The 20075-nt window shown below is 39.3% G+C and overlaps 1 protein-coding gene across 1 annotated transcript in view; it reads left to right on the top strand.

The window, feature by feature from the left end:
* The window catches only part of FAF1 (Fas associated factor 1), a 495805-nt gene that overhangs the window by 420808 nt on the left and 54922 nt on the right, over positions 1-20075 (top strand). The window contains exons 16-17 of the mRNA XM_066376249.1: positions 15190-15270; positions 16755-16832. Of these exons, the coding sequence (XP_066232346.1) occupies positions 15190-15270; positions 16755-16832 (159 nt within the window). The remainder of the gene's footprint in view (positions 1-15189; positions 15271-16754; positions 16833-20075) is intronic.

Genomic DNA, 20075 nt, shown 5'->3' with positions numbered 1-20075 from the left:
GGTGGAAGAGGTCTTCAGAGTCTCAGGTTACACCCATCCCATTCCTGGATACAGTTTCAAGGAAGCCCCCTGCTGAGATCAGTAAACAAGACTATCATCTGTTAAAAAAACAAACAAATCAAGATTTCAGAGCTGCCCAAATCCAAAAGTGGATACAAATAATAGCTGATACCAACCCAAGAAGACCTAGAAATAACACAATTGAAAACTGGAGGAAGACAACACCAAGCCTAGATTCAACCAACTCTACAAACAAAACACCCAAACACAGATAATGAGAAGACAAAAAAGTGCAATCCAAATGAAACCACAAGAGAATTCTTCAGGAGATGAACTGAGTGATATGGAAATAATCAAACTTCCAGATGCAGAGTTCAAAATAATGATTGTAAGAATGCTTAGGGATCTTAGAGCAACAATGGATGGTCATTATGAACACCTAAATAAAGAAATAGCAAGTATAAAAAAAGATATTGAAATATTAAAAAAGAATCAATCAGAAATGACAAATACAATATCAGAAATAAAGACCACAATGGAAGGAATTAAAAACAGGATGGATAGAGCTGAGGATTGAATCAGCGAGTTGGACGACAACTTGAATGAAGGCAAGAAAGCAGAGAATAAAAAAGAAAAGAGACTCAAAAAGTATGAGGAAACTCTTAGAGAGCTCTGTGACAACATGAAGAGAAATAACATCCGCATCATTGGGGTTCCTGAAGAAGAAGAAAAAGAACAAGGGATAGAAACTTTGTTCAATCATATCATAGCTAAAAACTTCCCTAAATTAATGCAGGAGAAACTCTCACAAGTTTAAGAAGCACAGAGGACTCCATTAAAGAGAAACCCAAAGAAACCTACACCAAGACACATCATAATTAAAACACCAAAGCTAAGTGATAAAGAGAAAATATTAAAAGCTGCAAGAGGGAAAAAAAGCTATCACCTACAAAGGAGCCCCCATACGGATGACATCCGACTTCTCAACAGAAACACTTGAGGCCAGAAGGGAATGGCAAGAAATATTCAAAGTAATGCAGAACAAGAATCTACAACCAAGACTACTTCATCCAGCAAGGCTATCGTTTAAAATCGAAGGAGAAATAAAAAGCTTTCCAGACAAAAAACAACTCAAGGAATTCATTACAACCAAACCAGTGCTGCAGGAAATGTTAAGGGGCCTGTTATAATCAGATCAAAGTGCGAAAAGAATATAGCAAAAAAGGAATACAGCTTTAAAGAATAAAATGGCAATAAACTACATATCAATAATAACCATAAATGTAAATGGATTAAATGATCCAATCAAAAGACATAGGGTAGCTGCATGGATAAGAAAACAGGACCTGTACATAATGCTGTCTACAAGAGACACACCTTAGAAAAAAAGATACACATAGATTGAAGGTAAAAGGATGGAAAAAAACATTTCATGCAAATGGAAATGAAAAAAAAGCTGGTAGCAATACTTATATCAGACAAATTGGACTTTAAAACAAAGGATATAGTAAGAGATAAAGAAGACCACTACATAATGATAAAGGGAGTAATCCAACAGGAAGATATAACTATTATAAATATCTATGCACCTAATATAGGAGCACCTAAATATATAAAGCAGACTTTGATGGATTTAAAGGGCGAGATCAACAGCAATACTATAATAGTAGGGGATTTCAATATCCCGCTAACATCACTAGATAGATCCTCAAGAAAGAAAATTAACAAAGAAACAGCAGACTGATTGGACACACTAGAAAATTAACAAAGAAACAGCAGACTGATTGGACACACTAGATCAACTCGATTTAATAGATATCTTCAGAACCTTTCACCCTAAAGCAGCAGAATATACATTCTTTTCAAGTGCACATGGTACATTCTCTAGGATAGACCACGTGTTAGGGCACAAAAGTGCTCAACAAATTTAAGAAGATTGAAATCATATCAAGCACTTTCTCCAATCACAACGGCATGAAACGAGAAATGAACCACAACAGAAAAGCTCAAAAATTCTCAAACACATGGAAACTAAATAGCAGGTTGTTAAATAACGAATGGGTTAATAATAAGATCAAAGAAGATATAAAAAAATTCCTAGAAATGAATGACAGTGATCATAAAACAACTCAAAATTTATGGGACACAGCAAAAGCAGTGCTGAGAGGGAAGTTCATAGCACTACAGGCACACTTTAAGAAGCTAGAAAAAGCTCAAATAAACAACTTAACCCTGCATCTAAAAGAACTAGAAAAAGAACAGCAAGTAAAGCCCAAATGTAGTAGAAGGAAGGAAATAATAAAGATCAGAGCAGAAATAAATGACATAGAGGCTAAAGAAACAATACAGAGGATCAATGAAACTAGGAGCTGGTTCTTTGAAAAGGTAAACAAGATCGATGAACCTTTAACCAGACTCACCAAGAAAAAGAGAGAGAGGACTCAAATAAATAAAATTAGAAACGAGAGTGGAGAAATAACAACTGACACAACAGAAATACAAAATATTGTAAGAAAATACTATGAAGAACTGTATGCCAAAAAACTAGACAACCTAGATGAAATGGACAAATTCCTTGAAACATACAATCTTCCAAAAATCAATCTGGAAGAATCAGAAAACCTAAACAGACCAATTACACCAAATGAGATTGAAACAGTTATCAAAAAACTCCCAACAAAGAAAAGTCCGGGGCCTGATGGCTTCACAACTGAATTCTACCAAATATTCAAAGAATAACTAACTCCTACCCTTCTCAAACTATTTCAAAAAATTCAAGAGGAAGGAAGACTTCCAAACTCCTTTTATGAGGCGAGCATAATTCTGATTCTAAAACCAGACAAAGACAACACAAAGAAAGAAAATTATAGGCCAATATCTCTGATGAATATAGATGCTAAAATCCTCAACAAAATATTAGCAAACCGGATCCAACAATATATGGAAAAAATCATACACCATGATCAAGTGGGATTTATTCTGGGGAGGCAAGGCTGGTACAATATTCGTAAATCAATCAAGGTGATTCATCACATAAACAAAAAGAAGGAGAAAAACCACATGATAATTTAAATAGATGCAGAAAACGCATTTGATAAAATCCAGCACCCATTCATGATCAAAACTCAGCACAGTGGGAATACAGGGAACGTACCTCAACATGATAAAAAACCATCTATGAGAAACCCACAGCCAACATCATACTCAATGGGCAAAAATTAAAAGCAATACCCTTAAGATCAGGAACAAGGCGGGGGTGCCCCCTTTCACCACTCTTATTTAACATAGTCCTGGAAGTCCTAGCCACAGCAATCAGACAAGAAGAAGACATAAAAGACATTCAAGTTGGAAAAGAAGAAGTAAAACTAACATTATCTTCAGATGATATGATATTGTATATAGAAAACCCTAAAGTCTCAGTCAAAAAACTACTGGGCCTGATAAATGAATTCAGCAAAGTGGCAGGATATAAAATCAATGTTCAGAAATCAGAGGCATTTTTATTTACTAACAGTGAACAGTCAGAAAGAGAAATTAAAGAAACAATCCCCTTCACTATTACAACCAAAAAAATAAAGTACCTAGGAGTAAACTTAACCAAGGAGACTAAAGACTTGTACTTGGGAAATTACAAAGCATTGATAAAAGAAATCAAGGAAGATACAAACAAGTGGAAGCATATACCGTGCTCATGGTTAGGAAGAATAAACATCATTAAAATGTGTATATTACCCAAATCAATCTATAAATTCAATGCAATGCCAATTAAAATACCAATGACATACTTCAAAGATATAGAAAAAATATTCCAAAAATTTATATGGAACCAATTAAGAACATGAATAGCCTCAGCAATCTTAAAAAAGAATAAAGTGGGAGGTATCACACTTCCTGATATCAAGTTATACTACAAGGCCATTGTACTCAAAACAGCCTGGTACTGGCATAAGAACAGACATATAGATCAATGGAACAGAACAGAGAATCCAGAAATAAACCCACAGCTCTATGGACAACTGATATTTGACAAAGGAGGTAAGGAAATACAATGGAGTAAAGATAGCCTCTTTAACAAATGGTGTTGGGAAAATTGGACAGCTACCTGCAAAAAAGTGAAACTAGATCACCAGCTTACACCATTCACAAAAATAAACTCAAAATGGACAAAAGACTTCAATGTAAGCCGTGAAACCATAAGCATCTTAGAAGAAAACATAGGCAGTAAGCTCTCTGACATCTCTCAGAGCAATGTATTTGCTGTTTTATCTCCACGAGGAAATGAAATAAAAGACAGGATAAACAAATGGGACTATATCAAACTAAAAAGCTTTTGCACAGCTAAAGACAATAAGAACAGAATAAAAAGACAAACTACACAATGGGAGAACATATTTGACAATACGTCTGATAAGGGGTTAATAACCAAAATTTGTAAAGAACTCGTAAATCTCAACACCAGGAAGACAAACAATCCAATCAAAAAATGGGAAAAAGAAATGAATAGATACTTCTCCAAAGAGGACATACAGATGGCCAATAGGCATATGAAAAAATGCTCAACATCACTAATCATTAGAGAAATGCAAATTAAAACCACAATGAGATAATCACCTCACACCAGCCAGAATGGCGCTCATCAACAAAACAACACAGAATAAGTGCTGGCGAGGATGTGGAGAAAAGGGAACCCTCCTGCACTGCTGGTGGGAATGCAGACTGGTGCAGCCACTGTGGAAAACAGTATGGAGATTCCTCAAAAAATTGAAAATCGAATTGCCTTTTGACCCAGCTATCCCACTTTTAGGAATATACCCCAAGAACACCATAGAACGGCTACGAAAGGAGAAATGCATCCCCATGTTTGTGGTAGCATTGTTCACAATAGCGAAGATCTGGAAACAGCCCAAGTGTCCGTCAGAAGACGGACGAGTGGATTAAAAAGCTTTGGTACATATATACTATGGAATACTACTGAGCCATATGAAATGATGACATCAGATCATTTACAATAACATGGATGGACCTTGATAACATTATATGGAGTAAAATAAGTAAATCAAAAAAAACTAAGAACTATATGAATCCATATATAGATGGGACATAAAAATGAGACTTAGAGACATGAACAAGAATGAGATGGCAATGGGGATGGGGGGGTGGGGGAGGGGGGAGGGGGCTACGAAGGAGAGAGGGGGTGGGGGACGGGAAGGGCACAAAGAAAACCAGATAGAACGTGACAGAAGACAATTTGACTTAGGGTGAGGGTTATACAGCATAATCAAATCTCAAAATCATCTGGAGATGTTTTCTCTCAACATATGTACCCTGATTTATCAATGTCACTGCATTAAATTTAATTTTAAAAATGGGAAAAAAAAGAGAATTGTTATGTCTTCTTGATTCAGTGTCCCCTTAATCATTATGAAGTGACCATTTTTGTCTCTGAGTACTTTTGCTGTCTTGTAGTCAGCATTATTAGATATGAGTATTGCTACGCCTGCTCTTTTTTGGATGTTATTTGCTTGGAGTATTGTTTTCCAGCCTTTCACTTTGAATTTGTTTTTATCCTTGTTGCTTAGGTGTGTTTCTTATAGGCAACATACAGTTGGATTTTCTTTTTTAATCCATTCTGCTACTCTGTCTTTTTATTGGTAAGTTTAATCCGTTTACATTCAGTGTAATTATTGACACTTGTGGGTTCCCTATTGCCATTTTATAAATTGCTTTCTGTTAGTTTTGTGTCTTGTTTGAATCTTCTCTTTTGTTTTTCTATCCTTTGTTTTTGTTTGGTTGTATCCCATACTGTTTTCCTCTGTTGCCATCTTTTTTATGTCCTGTTCTTCTGTGGTGGTTTTTTCAAGGGTGGTTACCATTAAGTAATGAAGAGGGTACCCACCATGTTCATTGTAGTATACTATCTTATGAGCACTTCTGCACTCCATCGTCCTTTGCTACTATTAATCTCCATCCTCCCCCCCCTTTTTTTGTTGTCACAGTTTAAATTTGGTTTTACTATGTTCTTGGTGGAGCTTTTACTTGTGGTTTGGTTTTGTTTTGTACTTTGTATCTGGTTGGAAAACCCCCTTTAGTAATTCCTGAAGTGGGGGTTTTCTGATGATAAATTCCCTCATCTTTTCTGTATCTGTGAATGTTTTCATTTCTCCTTCGTATTTGAAGGAAAGCTTTGATGGTTATAGTATTCTTGGCTGAAAGTTCCTATCTTTCAGGACTTTAAATATTGGGGTCCACTCTCTTCTAGCTTGTAGAGTTTCTGCTGAGAAATCTGATGATAATCTAATAGGCCTTCCTTTATATGTTGTATTTTTCTTTTCCCTGGCTGCCTTGAGAATTTTTTCTTTGTCATTGGTTTGTGCCAATTTCATTATGATGTGCCTTGGAGTGGGTTTGTTGGGGTTAATAAAACTCGGTGTTCTGTTTGCTTCTTGATTTTGAGGCTTTAGTTCTTTCCACAGACTTGGGAAATTCTCAGCTATTATTTGTTTGAATATGTTCTCCATTCCATTTTCTCTCTCTTCTCCCTTTGATATACCTATTATTCTTATGTTAGTCTTTTTGATGGAGTCAGACAATTCCTGTAGGGCTTTCTCATATTTTTTTAATTTTTGAGTCTCTTTCTTCTTCTCTCTGTTGTGCCTAAAGTTACTTGTCTTCTATTTCACTAATCCTACCTTCTATCTGGCCTGTTCTATTAGCTAAGCTTGTTACTTCGTTTTTCAGTTCATGAATTGAGTTTTTCATCTCCGTTTGATTTGTTTTTATAGTTTCAATTTCCTTGGTAATATATTTTGTGTTCATTGAGTTGTTTTCTGAGCTCCCTAAATTGCCTTTATGTGTTTTCTTGTATATCTCTGAGTATTTTTAGGATTTTTACTTTAAATTCTCTGTCATTTAGCTCCAAGGTTTCCAATATATTAAATTTTTTCTCCATAGATATTTCCTCATCTCTCTGTGCTACATCTCTGTCTTTTGTATCCATGATATTTGATTTTCTTTTCCTTAATGGCATCTGAGGGTGCTTTTGTTGATAGTACTTCGTGTTCATTGTGTGGTACTTCTAGACGCTCCAAGGATAGATTTTTCTGTCTCTGATTGAAGAACTTGTTGAAATTTTGGGGAGATTTATTGGTATTGCTCCTCATGGTGCCATTTCTCTGACGTCACCCCCATTTTCACACCTTCAGTTTTCAAAGCTATACTTAGTGGGTAAAGAATTCTATGTTGGCCATGGCCACTTGGCTCAGTGGTAGAATGTCGGCCTAACATGTGGAAGTCCAGGTTCAATATCCAGTTATGGCACACAGGAGAGGTGTCCATTTTCTTCTCCACCCTTCCCCCACTCGCTTCTCTCTCTCTCCCCTCTTCCCCTCTCCTGCAGCCATGGCTCGATTAGAGTGAGTTAACCCCAGGCGCTGAGGATGGCCCTATGGCCTCCGCCTCAGGCAGTAAAAAATGGCTCCAGTTGCAACAGAGCAAGAGCCCCAGATGGGCCGAGCATTGCCCCGTAGTGGGCTTGCTGGGTGGATCCCAGTTGGGGCACATGTGGGAATCTGTCTTTGCATCCCCTCCTCTCGCTAAAAATTTTTTTAAAAAATCTACGTTGACAGATTTTTTTCTTTCAGTGCTTTAAAGATGTTGCTCCACTGTCTTGTTGTATTTTAAATTTATATCCTGCATGAGAACCATGTAAATATATCTGTATCTGATGAGAAGTCTGCTCGCATTTCTATGCTGTTAACCTATATATATTATATGTTCTTTCCTCTGATGGCTTTTAAGATTTTTCTTTCTGGTATTAATTTTACACAATTTGGTTTAGATGTGCCTTGATGTAGCTTTATTTATGGGTTTCTCTTTTTAATTAATTAATTTTTTTAACCTGGTCTTTATTTAGATTCTTGGACCTGGCTATATATAGTTTTATGAAATTTTAAAAACTTTGGCTTTTTTTTTAAGTGAGAGTGACAGAGAGAAACAGATAGGGACAGACAGACAAGGAAGGGAGATGAGAAGCATCAGTTCTTCATTGCTGCACCTTAGTTGTTCATTGATTGCTTCCTTTTAATGTGCCTTGACCAGGGGACTGCAGCCAAGCCAGTGACCCCTTGCTCAAGCCAGTGACTTTAGGCTTCAAGCCAGCAACCATGGGGTCATATCTGAGCCCACACTCAAGCCAACAACCTAGTGCTCAAGCTGGCGAGACTATGCTCAAGCTGGCGACCTTGGGATTTCAAACCTAGGTCCTCTGCATCCCAGGCCAATGTTCTATCCACTCGATTCACTGTGCCACCACCTGATCAGGCTGGCCATTATTTCTTAAAATAAATTTTCTCCCCCTGCCCCCTATTTCCAGATTCAATTACACTTATAGATTGCCGGAAGTTATCTCACAGATAACATTTCCAACTTCCTTCCCTGCTTGAGTCCAAAATAAATCTTTTGGTTCTAATTGGGCCTCTAGGTTACCAAAATGATAAATTACCTTGTCCAGTTCCATATTATTTCATCATTTACAGCTCTGATTTTCACTTTTGTCTTTATTTGTAGTACCTAGGAGTTTCTCTTTCACATGCTGAGTACACTTTAATTTAACATTTTTGCTATATTTTATCTATTTATATTGAAAGAATTCTAGGTTATCTTGATCCCTTTCTCTTTAGGGATATATACCAGGGCCATTTCCCTATTTACAAGATCCTACTTATTAAGGGCACAGAGTAGGGTATATATTCTGACCTGGGCATTTAAAAGAAAAATTAAATATATGGTGTGTTTATTTGTGTATGTTTGGTGAGTATTTGCAACAAGCCTAACCACTATAGCCTATTTCAACTTGATAATTCAGAACATTTTATTGGTCTTTTGGGAATATACTGACCGTTACTAATTTTTAAAAAAGATTTCTTATTTGATTGATGGATTTTAGAGGGGGGAAAGCATCAACTCATAGTTGTGTCACTTAGTTGTTCATTGATTACTTCCCATATGTACCTTGCCCATGGGGCTCCAACTGAGCCAGTGACACCTTCCTCCAGCCAGTGACCTTAGACTTCAAGCCAGCGACCTTTTGCTCAGACCAGCAACCTCAGAGTTTCAAACCTAGATCCTCAGCATCCCAGATTGATGTTCTATCCACTCTGCTACCACCTGGTCTTGCTATTGTCATTATTCTTAATGGGTTGTTATGAAGTTTGATTCAATAGCTACTTTCTCAGAAATATAGAAGTATACTGAGCCACCTGGTGTGGCACAGTGGTGGGGGGAAACAGACTTTTAGGGTGAGAAAGACTAGGTTTGAATTCTTTTTTTTTTTTTTGTATTTTTCTGAAGTTGGAAACAGGGAGTCAGACAGACTCCCACATGTGTCCGACCAGGATCCACCCGGCATGCCCACCAGGGGGCAATGCTCTGCCCATCTGTTGCGTTGCTCTGTTGCAACCAGAGCCATTCTAGCACCTGAGGCAGAGGCCACAGAGCCATCCTCAGCACCCGGGCCAACTTTGCTCCAATGGAGCCTTGGCTGCAGGAGGGGAAGAGAGAGATAGAGAGGAAGGAGAGGGGGAGGGGTGGAGAAGCAGATGGGTGCTTCTCCTGTGTGCCCTGGCCGGGAATCAAACCCGGGACTCCTGTATGCCAGGCCGATGCTCTACCACTGAGCCAACCAGCCAGGGCTTAGGTTTGAATTCTAATTCCAACACTCTTAAGTTATATAATACTCAGAGTAAGAAATATACTTACATAAAAATTACCTGAAGAATACTCAGAACTTCAGGTATATTACTGTTGAGCACTGATAGTTCCACTATTTCATCTAACAGATATGTAATGAATGCCTGCCATGCGTAAGATAGTACCCTAGATGTTATAGGAGAATACAGAATCCTTCCCCTGTGGGATCTTACAGCTCAGGTTGGGAGCAGTGAAACATATACAAATGAGTGTAGCACAAAGCAGTATAAGAGCAGTGACAAGTGTGCTACAGGTGGAAGACTCAGTGGAGGATATTAGTTCTGAGCAGCCTGGCTTCTCACGTTAGTGTGACAAAGAATATTTTCATACCAAGCAGCCTAAGCCATCCCCAGCAGCACCTGAGACCTGTTCCTGAACCCGATTATTCAACTCTTCCCCTTCTACATAATCAATTCTAGTCACTTTGATGTGTCCTCTCAGATTTAGCAAGACGATCCTTCAAAAAAAAATTATTTATGGAACACAGGAGAAGTTCCAAGAGGCATATCTCCAGGTTATGAGAATCCATTTAGACATGAAATGCTAACCACAACACCTGGGATTTTCTTTTAAAATCTAATCATGTAGAATAATACAGGTAAAGCACCTAACCAGTGTTCTCCAAATCCCAAAATTGGAAAAAACTATAAACAGTACAGTTGGAAAGAAAAGTATAAAATCTACAAGACAGAAAATAAGAAATCATAGCCATTCACAAGCAACTACCAATACACACAAAACTATGAACATGGTGAGTTTAGGAAAATTCATGCTGAGTCAGCCCTTCTGTCTGCGATGGTCAGAGAGGTTTGTGGGCAAGGGGAAGAGCATTGGACTGCGGGGAAGAGGGTTAGGGAAGGAAGCTGCAGGAGACCTGGGTTCAAGTATAAACTCTGCCACTGACTTAATGGGTAGCCTTGTGTAAATCACATATCTTCATATGATTTCAATTTCTTCATCTCTAGTGGCTTTTTTGGACAATGTTGGTTTATTATCTTTCAGGAAGTAAATGAAAAGCTGGTAGGATTTTGAGTAATAAAGCTGATGGAGCAGGAAGTCTTTCAGGTAGAAAGAGCCACATTGTTTAAGGAACAGAAGGAAAATAATATAAAACTTGAACACTGGGCTCTTCACAGTAAATCAGTAGGCTCCATAAAATAAGGATGAAAATGGTCCAACCATGGTTATCCATGTCTTCTCCTGTTAAACTTGGCCTGCCTCCATATCCCCAGTACTAGGGTGATGCCTAGTATATAGTTGGTGCTTAATGAATATTTGTGAGAGGGAAGATAAATAGAAGAGAGAGAGAGAGAGGAGAAAGGAAGAAAGCAAATTAACTGGTTCAAGAAGTCCTCTCACAACAGGTGCCTGATTTTGTGGCAAGGATCTCTGTATTTAATGGCCTTTTGTTTTTGCAACAGTGTTTTAAAACGGAGCTGTTTACTTAGAATGTTTTTACTATAAACTATATTTGTGCTGAAAGGGCTTCTAGCTGTGGTAGTTTTTAGATGGTTCCTTTGTCGTGTGTACATAGTGTCATAACAGGTCATTTCTGCCCCACCAGTCAGTTTCATTGACTCAGATGGCATGAGCTATATCTTTTTCCTCCTTAATTTTTACTGAAGACAATAAAGATTTTATGCCTGGAAAGAGAACTTATTTATTCAACAAGTGCTTATTAAATACCTCCCAAAAGCTAGGCATTGTGTGAAATACTCGGAATGTAGAGGTATATAATGTAGACAAGGTCCCTGCCTTGATGATATGCAAAGTGTCATGAAAAATCTCACATTAAATAAATAATTATATGATTATTAATGCAATTGTGATAAACATTTTTAAGAGAAAATACAGAATGTTATGAGAGAAACCTAAACCAATTTGGAGGGGTAGGGTCAGGAAAGTAAGGTAAAATTAAAACTTTAAAGGTTTTAAATATTTTCTCATTTGAAATATAAAAAGATAAGGTTACTCCCATGGGTTATTGATTATATTAGGTATATCTAAATTTAGAAAGATAAACATGTCTACAGAAGCATAGAATCCTTAGAAATTCAATTCTTTAATTTAATAAATGACTACAAAGGGAGACATTATTTACCCCTGAGCACATAGCCTGCTTCTGGCGGGGGTAGGACTTGAACACGGTTCTGTGATCTGCCCATTACTTCTCTCCTCAGTGACTTAAAAAAAGAAGACATTTTATATCAAATATAGATCAGCAAAGGCCAAATAAATCATTAAGTAACCACTCTGTACAAACTTGTATGTTGAATGAGGGAAGGAGTTTATAGAGAGTAATGAATTAGTCAAATACAATTGTAAAAAGAAACAGAAAATACATCCTATCAGGCTTATTTTATCATAGTAAAGCTGTAGCATATAAACCAAAATGGGAAATACCCAGTTGGAATTGGTGAAAATATATTTTAAGGAATATTAAGTACAAGTCTCCAAGTAGAAGAGTTTAAAACCCATTTTTATTCATGTATGACATTATATGACATGTAAATTATTCCTGATATATTTTCCCTAGCATACCCTTTCATCATATAAGTATAGAAGTTAGCTTCATGCCTGGCCTGATAGCTCAGTTGGTTCGAGCACCTTCTGGAAGCACAGAGGTTGCCGGTTCAATCCTCCATTAGGGCACATACAGGGACAGATCTATGTTCCTCTCTCTCTCTCTCTCTCTCTCTCTCTAAAATCAATAGATAAATTTTTTTTTAAGTTAGCCTCAGGCTAAATAACATCTAAATCTTCCTAATTTTTTTCTTTCTTTCTTTTTTTTTTTACAGAGAGAGAGAGTCAGAGAGAGGGATAGACAGGGACAGACAGACAGGAACAGAGAGATGAGAAGCATCAATCATTAGTTTTTCCTTGCGCATTGCAACACTTTAGTTGTTCATTGATTGCTTTCTCATATGTGCCTTGACCACGGGCCTTCAGCAAACCAAGTAACCCTTGCTTGAGCCAGCGACCTTGGGCTCAAGCTGGTGAGCTTTTGCTCAAACCAGATGAGCCTGCGCTCAAGCTGGCGACCTCGGGGTCTCGAACCTGGGTCTTCGCATCTCAGTCCGACGCTCTATCCACTGTGCCACCGCCTGGTCAGGCTAAATCTTCCTAATTTTTTATTTGAAAGATTAGGAATCAATAAAATGTCACTATTCAAACCAGAGGTTGTGAAATTGGTTTAATCAGTGAAACTAAAAGGAGTATGGGACTCCAGGGAGAAGTTCAGGCTTGAATTAGAGAGCGCACCAAGACAATGCTGAGCCTGTACTCAGCCTGGAGTAAGCGTAGATTGAGTAGTAGAGACAGAAAGTTACAAAGTATTAAGTTAAACCATATGAAATTCCATTTTTATAGGTCAAAATTATTAAATATCAGTGACTTTATGTGATTCAGCCTATTATACAAAATGACCAAAAAGGGATCTATAATCTAACATCAACATGATGTATTAAATTTAAATACATATATATTGACTAAACTCCAGAATTTAACAAATGAGAAATTTTAGCAGGTTAAATAACTTTTAATTTCAAATGACATCGCAATTTAAATGTAGGCAGATGGCATCATTACTTCAGAAAGTAAAAATATTCTAAAAGATCTTCAATTTATAGAACTTCTAAGTTATTCACACTTCATGAGTGTGAATTTAGTAAGGAAGTACTTATTTGATAACCAAGCTTTAGTGATGTGGGTGAACTGGGTACTAGGTGAAGCAAAGTACTAGGGTATTTTGCTTTCAGACTCTGTGCTGACCAGGTATTATTGTCTAGTCCATAATCCATTCCTTAATCCCAACCCTGACAGTTTCCAAGTTTATTCTTTTTTGTTGTTTGTTTTTACAGAGACAGAGAGAGAGAGAGAAAGGGATAGATAGGGACAGACAGACAGGAAGGGGTAAGATGAGAAGCATCAATTCTTCTTTGCGGCTCCTAGTGGTTCATTGATTGGTTTCTCATATGTGCCTTGACTGGGCAGCTATAGCAGAATGAGTGATCCCTTGCTCAAGCCAGCAACCTTAGACTTCAAGCCAGTGACATTTAGGCTCAAGCCAGCAACCATGGGGTCATGTCTGTGATCCCACACCCAAGCCAGCGACCCTGCACTCAAGCTAGTGAGCCTCTGCTCAAGTTGAATGAGCCCACGCTCAAGCTGGCAACCTCAGGGTTTTGAACCTAGGTCCTCCATGTTCCAGTCCAATACTGAATCCACTGCGCCACCACCTGATCAGCCTCCCAAGTTTATCTTTGAAAAATCAGGAGGAAAGTGAAAAGAACTAATTGTGAAAATGAACTGTCAGGTGCTTTGCTGGACAGTTTATATATTAGTGCATTTAATTCTCACAACAACACTATGAGACAAATATTATTTCTATTTTATAGTTGAGGAAACTGAGACCTAAAAAGGTTAAATAGGCCCTGGCTAGTTGGCTCAGCAGTAGAGCATAAACCCGGTGTGTGGAAGTCCCAGGTTTGATTCCTGGTCAGGTCACACAGAAGAGGCAGCCATCTCGTTCTCTACCCCTCTTCCTTTCTCTTTTTCTCTCTTTCTCTTCCCCTCCGCAGCCTTGGCTTGATTGATTCGAGCACGTTGGCCCTAGGGGCTGAGGATCACTCTGTGGAGCCTCTGCCTCAGGCACTAAAAAGAGCTTGTTTGTGAGCATGGCCTCAGATGGTCAGACCATCAGCCCCAGATAGGGGTTGCCAGGTGGATCCTGGTCGGGGCACATGCAGGAGTCTGTCTCTGTATCTCTCCCACTCTCACTTTAAAAAAAAAAAAAAGGTTAATAACTTGTCCAAGGTCACACAGTTTGTAAGTGGTAGAGAGCTAGGCTTCAAAAATTCTTTCAGGCCCTGGCCATTTGGCTCAGCGGTAGAGCGTCGGCCTGGCGTGCGGGGGACCCGGGTTCAATTCCCGGCCAGGGCACATAGGAGAAGCGCCCATTTGCTTCTCCACCCCCTCCCCCTCCTTCCTCTCTGTCTCTCTCTTCCCCTCCTGCAGCCAAGGCTCCATTGGAGCAAAGATGGCCCGGGCGCTGGGGATGGCTCCTTGGCCTCTGCCCCAGGCGCGAGAGTGGCTCTGGTCGCGGCAGAGCGACGCCCCAGAGGGATAGAGCATCGCCCCCTGGTGGGCAGAGCATCGCCCCTGGTGGGCGTGCCGGGTGGATCCCGGTCTGGCGCATGTGGGAGTCTGTCTGACTGTCTCTCCCCGTTTCCAGCTTCAGAAAAATACAAAAAAAAAAAAATTCTTTCACTGCATACCATGCTACTCATCTTACTGTTTGTTTACTTATTTATATTTTATACGCCTTAAAAGTGGCTTGTTTACTTAAAATAAATTCACACACGAGTAAAACAAGAGGATTGCCATTTTTAAAAAAAATAATAATATGGTAAAACACATTGGAATCTTTTTCTTTCTTTTAAGGATGAACGTGAAGCCAGAGAAAATGTGAAGAGAGAACAAGATGAGGCCTATCGCCTTTCACTTGAGGCCGACAGAGCAAAGGTAGGTTTGGTCAAGGGACTTCTGGATAACGAACTCAGTCCTAACTGGTCTTTCATTACTTAAGTGCCAGCCCTTTTATCATTTTGATCCTTAAGAATGTTAGGTTTGCACTAGAGAAAGCTAGATTCAATTAACAGAATATACTTCTACTTCTAGTCCTTAATGTATAGTTTGACAAGTTAAAGTTTGTCAAGAATCATAAAAATGAAAACAAAAATGGGCCTAGTATCTACTTTATTTGATTTTTAGTCAGTCTATATATGGTACAAACTAGCAATTTTTTTTTTGAGAGGTACAGGAAGGGAGAGAAATAAGAAGCATCAGGTTATAGTTGCATCACTTTAGTTGTTCACTGATTGCTTCTCATGTGCCTTTTAGTTGTTCACTGATTGCTTCTTATGTGCCTTGACCAGGGAGCTTAAGCCAAGTCAGTGACCCCTTGCTCAATCTGGTGAGCCTGCACTCAAGCCAGTGAACTCACGGTTTCAAACCTGGGACCTCAGTGACCCTGGTTGACTCTCTATCCACTGCACCACCACCGGTCAGGCACAACCTAGCAGTTTTTAAAAAAACTTTTTCAGGTAATTCTAAATGTGCAGTCAGGGTTGAGAATCACTGATTTATTTAATGCATTTTGAGCACCTGCTTCTGTACTGGGCATTGAAGGAAGATAAAATGAATAAGGCACAGTTATTCATGCCCTCAAAAGAAGACTCACAATAGGGTAGAGAGTAAATTAAGTCAAAGACACAGAGCCTGACCTGTGGTGGTGCAGTGGATAAAGCGTCGACCTGGAAATGCTGAGGTCGCCAGTTCAAAACCCTGGGCTTGCCTGGTCAAGGCACATATGGGAGTTGATGCTTCCAGCTCCTCCCCCCCTTCTCTCTCTCTGTCTCTCCTCTCTCTGTCTCTCCCTCACCTCTCTAAAATGAATTTTAAAAAAATTATTAAAAAAAAAAGACACAGATAGCTGTAATACTTAGGCAAGGATCCTAAATGTCATAAGAGAAGTACTGAGTTCTGTAAGAGTTTAGTGGAAAGTTTTTTTAGCTTTTTGTAAAGCCAAGAAGTAGGAATGGACCAGGAAGGGTTTCAAAGAAGAGCTATATATGTGAACTGGATAAAGAGGGGTAGGAGAGAAAAAGTCATACATGCTAGCAGCAAGGAGCCAGAAAGCAAGGGGTGCACAGTAAAGGCTGGAGTGCATAGAGCTTGACATTTGGGTACATGTAACGTAGCAGTAAAGGAAGACCGGAGAAAGGTTGTAGTGAATGTGAAACTACCCAGAGCTACCTAGGTATCTTAAAAGGAACCCAACATGAACAGAGAGATATGCTTTGCTGTTGCTTTCATTTTTATGTTTGTTCCAGAGAGAAATACTTCCATTACCACAGTGTACTTGGGAATGAACTTTTCTTTTCTTTCCTTTTTTTTTTAAGTAAGTTACTTATTGAGTGCTGGCTTCCTTTCCCTTGTATCAACAGAGGGAAGCTCAAGAGAGAGAGATGGCAGAACAATTTCGTTTGGAGCAGATTCGCAAAGAACAAGAAGAGGAACGAGAGGTAGGACATAACTTTTAGGAAAGTTATTCAAAAGCTAGGTTTGTTTTCTCTGCCTTTGATACTGGGGCTGTTCATCGATCTTAGAACATACTTCTTTATATTTTTCCCAGATTCCTTTTAGTGTGGAAGATCTAACCTTTCCTAATTTGTTGTATGGAACTCTTAGAAAAACTTGACCTTGGACTAGATTCATAGTGTTCTGTTCAATTCCTTTCCCCTCTTGTTGCCTTACAAACACTCCCATCCTTCCTGAATATTGTCTCACCCCAAAAAATACAGAGTTTGTGTGTTTGGCCTTTTCCCCAGGCTTCATTTTACCCACCGAAAGGCACTGTGAGTTACTTATGTAACTTCTTGCACTGGGCCCCTAAATATGGGAAATCTATTTAGCTTGGCTGATTTTTTCACCCATAAGTTCATGTCATCATGTCTGTAGTAATATAGAGAATTTTTCATTCACGTATTTTGCAAATTTTTAAAAATACTTAGTACATGCCCAAAATCTGTTAGGGATAGGGATATAGACATGGGTCCTCCTGTCCAGGAGTTCATAGTTTTTAAAAATAGAATTAAAATGCCATTTGTAACATTATGAAAAAGGTTTGTCTGAAGTGCAGTGAAAACAAAGAGAAGGTATCAAATGACTTTCTAGGGTGGCTTCACAAAAAAGGACTTTTATTTTTATTTTTCTTTTTTTTTTCTTTTTTTCGAAGCTGGAAACGGGGAGGCAGTCAGACAGACTCCCGCATGCGCCCGACTGGGATCCACCCGGCATGCCCACCAGGGGGCGATACTCTGCCCCTCTAGGGCGTTGCTCTGTTGCATCCAGAGCCATTCTAGTGCCTGAGGCAGAGGCCACAGAGCCATCCTCAGTGCTCAGGCCATCTTTGCTCCAGTGGAGCCTCAGCTGCGGGAGGGGAAGAGAGAGACAGAGAGGAAGGAGAGGGGGAGGGGTGGAGAAGCAGATGGGCGCCTCTCCTGTGTGCCCTGGCCAGGAATCGAACCTGGGACTCCTGCACGCCAGGCCGACGCTCTACCACTGAGCCAACCGGCCAGGGCCAAAAAAGGACTTTTAGAACTTTTTTCTGGACATGAGATTAATACAAGAGTCACTTATAAAAAGAGGAAGCCATCTAACAAGTGATGGAAAGGCCTGAGGGGCTCTAATTTGAGTTGAGGAAAACGCCGTTAGTCATCATTTTTAATCAGAGGATGCCACCTCGTACTTATTCAACTCATCTTTTGTGTATGAGAACTGTGCAGAGCACTGAAAGATAAACAAAGGATAATAAAATATTTTCTTCCTGCCAGAAGAAATTACATCTTGTAGGGAAGATGCAGATTGTCTGCAAGTAACAGTAAATCGAGAAAAACTTTAGAATACCACGAGAAGTAAAAGCAAGTTTAAGGGCAAAGTAAAAATCAGTTACAGCTTTGAGATCAGACAACACTTTAGAAGAAGTAATATTTGAGCCCGTAATATTCAAATATGTGCAATATTTTACTGTTTGAAAATCGAAGTTTATTCACATGTAAATACTTATTGAGTGGTTTGAGACATACATATCATATATGTACAGAATACTATCCTGACAAACTATAGTGTCTGTGTGCTGAGGGGTCTCTGTTATGGAAGGTAGAAAATATTTTCTTGAGCATCTTCTGTACCTCGAGTGCTCTGCTAGCTACTTTATATTTGCTTACTCATTGACTGTTAAACTACAAAGGCCATGGCCAGCTCACTTAATGTATAGAGCATTGGCCTGGCAAAAGGATGTCCTGGATTTGATTCCCGGTCAGGGCACACAGGAGAAGTGACCATCTGCTTCTCTTCCCCTCCCTCTCCCACTTCTCTCTCCTTCTACTCCCACAGCCAGTGACTCAATTGGTTTGAACATCAGCCCCAGGCACTGAGGATAGCTCAGTCGGTCCCAGTGTCAGCCTCAAACACTAAAAATAGCTTGGTTGATTCGAGCATTGGCCCCAGATGGGAGTTGCCAGGTGGATCCTGGTCAGGGCATGTGCGGGAGTCTATCTCACTATCTCCCCTTCTCTCACCTAAAAAAACAAAACAAAAACAAAACCAAGCTATAAGGTTAGAGATTCTTCACCTGACCAGGGGGTGGCGTAGTCAGTAGATAGAGCCTTGGACTGGGACGTGGAGGACCCAGGTTCAAAACCTCGAGGTCACCAGCTTGAGTGCAGGCTTATCTGGTTTGAGCAAGACTCACCAGCTTGAGCCCAAGGTTGCTGGCTTGAACAAGGGGTTACTCGGTCTGCTGTAGCCCCCAGGTCAAGGCACATATGAGAAAGCAATCAATGAACAACTAAGGTGCCACAACGAATAATTGATTCTTCTCATCTCTCTCCCTTCCTGTCTATTCCTATCTGTGTCTCTCTCTGTTTCTGTCACAAAAATAAAAAAATAGAGATTTCTCTAAAGTGAGAGAAACAAACTCATTCAGAAGTCACACATAGAAAAGGGAACAGCTGAGATTCTCATCTTGGTCTTTATGACAACAAAGCTCATGCTGTTGTGCTTACTCCATTCCAGTCCAGGGCCATATGCCATTCTCTGTGTCTATAGGAATCACTTATGCATAGTTTCACAAAAGTTTAGATAAAAGGGGTATCTGTTACTGTGCTTTGGGCTATTTTAGGAAATAAAGTTTAAAAATATAGGACTTTTGCTCTTTCATGTTCTTTTACACATGGTCTCTCTTAATAGCATGTCTTCAACCATTTACTTGCCAAATGTCAATTAACTGTGTATTCTGTAGTAGTTGCTTCCCATATGTGCCTTCACCTGGCAAGCCCAGAGTTTCAAATGGGCAACCTCAGTGTTCTAGGTCGTATCCACTGTGCCACCACAGGTTAGGCTGTGTATTCTGATCTAGAGCTTGGAAGCATATGTACTTTCTTCTGGTGATTTACCTCTTTACCCTCAGCTAAAATTTTCTCCCTTTCCAAATATAGGTAAAGCCTGTCCTCTCATTTAGAAGGCTCCGTAAGCATTCTTTAGCATACCTCAATATATATGTTCCAGCTTATAAACATGTAAAAGGATGGGGAATGGGGAAAGGAGGACAAGTCATATTTTGCAACTAGTCATTACTTACACTTGCTCATTCCAAGAAAACAAGTTCAGGCAGTACTATGTACTCTGCACATCTCCCCAGAGTGTTACAATTAAAGGCTCTTTTAAATCCCACCATTAAGAAACTTATTTTACTGACCTGTGGT

Source organism: Saccopteryx leptura, chromosome 3 (assembly GCF_036850995.1).
Source record: "Saccopteryx leptura isolate mSacLep1 chromosome 3, mSacLep1_pri_phased_curated, whole genome shotgun sequence".
Classification (NCBI taxonomy): domain Eukaryota; kingdom Metazoa; phylum Chordata; class Mammalia; order Chiroptera; family Emballonuridae; genus Saccopteryx; species Saccopteryx leptura.
Note: the sequence above shows the minus strand (reverse complement) of the source record. Positions and strands in the feature narration are given on the sequence as shown.